The sequence below is a fragment of the Vigna unguiculata genome, unplaced genomic scaffold, assembly GCF_004118075.2.
Source record: "Vigna unguiculata cultivar IT97K-499-35 unplaced genomic scaffold, ASM411807v1 contig_463, whole genome shotgun sequence".
In the NCBI taxonomy this organism is placed as follows: Eukaryota; Viridiplantae; Streptophyta; class Magnoliopsida; order Fabales; family Fabaceae; genus Vigna; species Vigna unguiculata.
Genome location: NW_021011175.1, coordinates 1 through 4,476, shown reverse-complemented (window position 1 = coordinate 4,476; position 4,476 = coordinate 1). Strand labels below are relative to the sequence as shown.

Here is a 4,476-nt window from a genome sequence, read left to right as displayed (position 1 = left end):
CTCATCCGGGTCACCGGGATCGTCTGAGTGGTTTGGTCCGTTTTGGACGTTTGGTCTGTTCGTGTCATCCTGCCCATTTGGGTCATCGTGCCTGTCAGGGTCGTCATGCCGGTCCTGATAATTAGGCTGTTCGGATGGTCTAATTCGTCCAAGTCGGCGAGCCCGTTAGGGTCGTCGGGCGTGTCCATGTCGGCGGACCTATCTAGGTCGTCGGGCCATGTGGGTTGTCGGGTCCATCTAGGTCGTCTGGTTAGTCTAGCTCGTCCAGGTCACTGGGACCGACCGGGTCGTCGGCCCCGTTCGAGTCGTCGGGAACATCTAAGTCGTTAGGCCTATTTGTATCGTCAGGTATGTTAGGTTTGTCAGGCCTGTTCGGACATCCCGACGACCCGAACGCTCCCGACAACCCGGATGCTCTTGATGACTAGAACGGTCGCGACGACACGGACGAGCCTGACGACCCAATGGACACGATGACTTCGACGGGCCTGACATACGCGATGGGCCATACAACCCGTACGGGCTAAACTACACTGACGTTCCCGACGATTTAGACGGGCCATACGACCCATTGGGCTCATCTGGGTCATCGGGCTCGTTTGAGTCGTTTGGTCCGTTCGGGTCGTCTTGCCCATATGGGTCGTCGAGCCCGTTAGGGTCGTCATGCCGGTCTGGATAATCAGGCCTTTCCAGATGGTCTAATCTGTCCAAGTCGGCGAGCCCGTCAGGGTCATCGGGTGTGTCCATGTCGTCGGGCCTGTCTAGGTCGTCGGGCTAAGTGGGTTGTCAGGTCCATCTGGTTCGTCAAGTTCGTCGGGCACGTCCAGGTCGTCGGGACCGACCAGGTCATTGGGCCCGTTTGAGTGGTCGGGACCATCTCGGTCGTTGGGCTTATCTGTATCATCAGGCATGTTAGGTTTATCGGGCAGGTCTGGGTTGTTCGGCGTATTTGGGTCATCTTGCTTGTTTGATTCGTTGGGCTTGATCGACCCGACGACCCGGAACGACCCTGAAGGGTCTGACGACCTGCATGAGACTGTCAACCTGGACAGGACGGTGGACCTTAATGACCCAGATGGGCCCGTCGACACTGATGAGCCTGACAATGCAAAACAGCTTGAAGATCGGACGACTGGGTCGAGCTTGACTACCCAGGCGCTCCCGGTGACCTATACGCTTCCAATGACGAGGACTGTCGCGACGACAGGGATGAGCCTGACGACCCGAATTGACACGACGACTTGGACCAGCGCGACAACCCAAGCGAGCGTCACAACACGTACAGGACAAACTACCACGACGTGCCCGACAGTTTGGACGGGCCTGTCCAAGTTTTCATGCCCGTTCGGGTCGTCAAGCTCCTATTACTCATCGAGCCCGTTAGGGTTGTTTTGTCCGTTCGGTTAGTCTTGCCCGTCCGTGTTGTCGGGCACATCGAGGTCATCGGGCACATCGAGGTCGTCGGGCTCATCCGAGTCGTCATGTCTGTCCGAGTCGCCTAGCCCGTTTGGGTCATCGTGCCCGTCCGGGTCATCATGCCTGTTCGGATCTTTGGGTCTGTCTGGATGGTCTGGTCCGTTAAAGTCGGGTGGCCCGTAAGGGTCTTCAGGCCTCTCTAGGTCGTCGGGTCGTCTAAGTAGTCTTGCCCGTCCGTGTTGTTGGGCGCATCCAAGTAAGATGGCTCGTCCGAGTCACAGGGTCTATCCAAGTCGTCGAGGCCGTTCGGGTGGTCGTGCCCGTCCCGGTAGTCATGCACGTCTGCATCTTTGGGCCTGTCTGGATGGTCTGTTCCATCAAAGTCGGGTGACCCGTAAGGGTTATCAGGCCTCTCTGGGTCGTCGGGACCGAGTTTTATGGGTCTATTAAGCAGATTCTATGAGGAGAAGTTACGCCTTTAGGAGTGAATTCTTGAAACCCTAATCGGGCGGGACACGACGACCAGAACGGGCCCGACGACCTCGATAGACCCAACAACCCGAACGCTCCCGACGACCCAAACGCTCTTGAGGTCCAGAATGGTCGCGACGACACGTACGAGACTGACGACCCAATGGACACGACGACTTGGACGGGCCTGACATACGCGATGGGCCATACAACCCGTACAGGCTAAACTACACCGACATTCCCGATGATTTGGATGAGCAATACGACCCGTTGGGCTCATCTGGGTCACCGGGCTCGTTTGAGTCGTTTGGTCTGTTCGGGTCGTCTTGCCCATCTGGGTCGTCGTGCCCGTTAGGGTCATCATGCCGGTCCAGATAATTGGGCGTTTTCCAGATGGTCTAATCCGTTTAAGTCGACGAGCCCGTCAGGGTCATCGAATGTGTCCATGTTGTCGGGCACGTCTAGGTCGTTGGGCTAAGTGGGTTGTCGGGTCCATCTAGGTCGTCAGGTTCGTCGGGCTTGTCCAGGTCGTCGGGACCGACCGGGTCATTGGGCCCGTTCGAGTCGTCGGGACCATCTAGGTCGTTGGGCCTATCTGTATCATTAGGCATGTTAGGTTTGTCATGCAGGTCCAGGTTCTTCGGTGCATTTGGGTCGTCTTGCTTGTTCGATTCGTTGGGCTTGACCGACCCGACGACTCGGAACGACCCGACGACCCAGAAGGGTTTGAGGACCTGCATGAAACCGTCAACCTGGACGGGCCGGTGGACCTCAACGTCCCAAACGGTCTCGTCGACACTGACGAGCCTGACAACCTGGATCAGCCCGAAGACCGGACAAGGCACGACGACAAGAACATGCCTGACGACCTCGATAAGCCTGACAACTAGGATAGGCCCGACGACCCATATGCTCTCGATGAGCCTGATGCTCCCACGACGAGGACAGTCACGACAACACGGACAAGCTTGACGACCCGAATGGACACGATGACTTGGACCAGGGCGACGACACAGACGGGCGTTGTGACCCGTACTGGCCAAACTACACCGACGTGTCTGGCATTTTAGACGGGCCTGTCCAAGTTGTCATGGCCATTCGTGTCGTCGGGCTCCAACTGGTCATCGAGACATTTAGGGTTGTTTTGTCCGTTCAGATAGTCTTGCCCGTCCGTGTTGTTCGGCGCATCTGGATGAGCTGGCTCGTCCGAGTCGCAGGGTCTGTCAAAGTCGTTGAGGCCGTTCGGGTCGTCGTGCTTGTCCCGATAGTCATGCACGTCTAAATCTTTGGGCCTTTCTGGATGGTCTGTTCCGTCAAAGTCGGGTGACCCGTAAGGTTGTCATGCCTCTCTAGGTCGTCGGGCTGTCTAGGTTGTCATGTCCGTCCGGGTCATCGGGCGCGTATGATTTGTTAGGACCGTTCGGGTCTTCGGGACCGGGTTTTATTGGTATATTAATAGGATTCTATGATGAGAAGTTACGCCTTTAGGAGTGGATTTTTGAAACCCTAATCGGGCGGGGCACGACGACCAGAACGGGCCCGACAACCTCGATAAACCCGACGACCCGAATGCTCCGACGACCCGGATGCTCCTAACGACCAAAACGGTCGCAACGACACGGACGAGCCTGACGACCCAATGGACACGACGACTTGGACGGGCCTGACATACGCGAGGGGCCATACGACCCGTAAGGCTAAACTATACCGACGTTCCCGATGATTTGGACGAGCCATACGACCCGTAAGGCTCATCTTGGTCACCGGGCTCGTTGAGTCATTTGGTCCGTTCGTCTCGTCTTGCCCATCGGGGTCGACATGCCCGTTAGGGTCGTCGTGCCGGTCCGGATAATCGGGCCTTTGCAGGATGGTCTAATCCGTCTAATTCGACGAGCCCGTCAGGGTCATCAGGCGTGTCCATGTCGTCGAGCTAATGGGTTGTCGGGTCTATCTAGGTCGTCAGGTTCGACAGGCTCGTCCAGGTCGTCGGGACCCGACCGGGTCATTGGGCCCGTTAGGTTTGTCGGGCAGGTCCGGGTTGTTCGGCGTATTTGCGTCGTAGTGCTTGTTCGATTCGTTGGGCTTGACCGATCCGACGACTCGGAACGACCCGACGAGCTAAAAGGGCTTGACGACCTGCATGAGATTGCCAACCTGGACGGGCCGGTGGACCTCAATGTCCCAAACGGTCTCGTCGACACTAACGAGCCTGACATACGCGATGGGCCATACGACCCGTACGGGCTAAAACTATACCGACATTCCCGACGATTTGGATGAGCCTATCCAAGTTGTCAGGCCCGTTTGGGGCGTTAGGCCCCTACTGGTCATTGGTCCCGTTAGGGTTTTTGTGCCCGTCTAGAAAGTCATGTCCGTCTGTATCGTTGGGCTCATCTGGGTCACCGGGCTAGTTTGAGTCGTTTGGGTCGTCTTGCCCATTCGGTCATCGTGCCCTTAGGGTCGTCATACCGATCCGGATAATCGGGTCTTTTCAGATGGTTTAATCCGTCCAAGTCGGCAAGCCCGTTAGGGTCGTCGGACGTGTCCATGTTGTCGAGCCTGTCTAGGTCGTCAGGCAAGGTGGGTTCA

General features: G+C 57.1%; 1 protein-coding gene across 1 annotated transcript; it reads right to left on the bottom strand.

The window, feature by feature from the left end:
• Window positions 1–761: 761 nt before the first annotated feature.
• On the bottom strand, window positions 762–2,334 carry LOC114171994 (sporozoite surface protein 2-like). Its single transcript, XM_028056741.1, has 4 exons — window positions 2,254–2,334; window positions 1,696–1,873; window positions 1,414–1,570; window positions 762–1,026 (listed from the first exon to the last, which is right to left on the bottom strand). Exons 1-4 carry the CDS (start codon window positions 2,332–2,334, stop codon window positions 762–764), a joined length of 681 nt encoding a protein of 226 aa, XP_027912542.1.
• Between the last annotated feature and the right edge of the window lie 2,142 nt (window positions 2,335–4,476).

Coding starts and splice junctions, on each gene's coding strand:
- LOC114171994 (XM_028056741.1), bottom strand. CDS start 2,334: ATGGACACATTCGATGACCCTGACGGGCTCGTCGACTTAAACGGATTA. Junction 1,874..2,253: donor ACGCCCAATTATCTGGACCG/GCATGATGACCC, acceptor TTCTCCTCATAG/AATCTGCTTAATAGACCCAT. Junction 1,571..1,695: donor CGACGACTTGGATAGACCCT/GTGACTCGGACG, acceptor TTAACGGACCAG/ACCATCCAGACAGACCCAAA.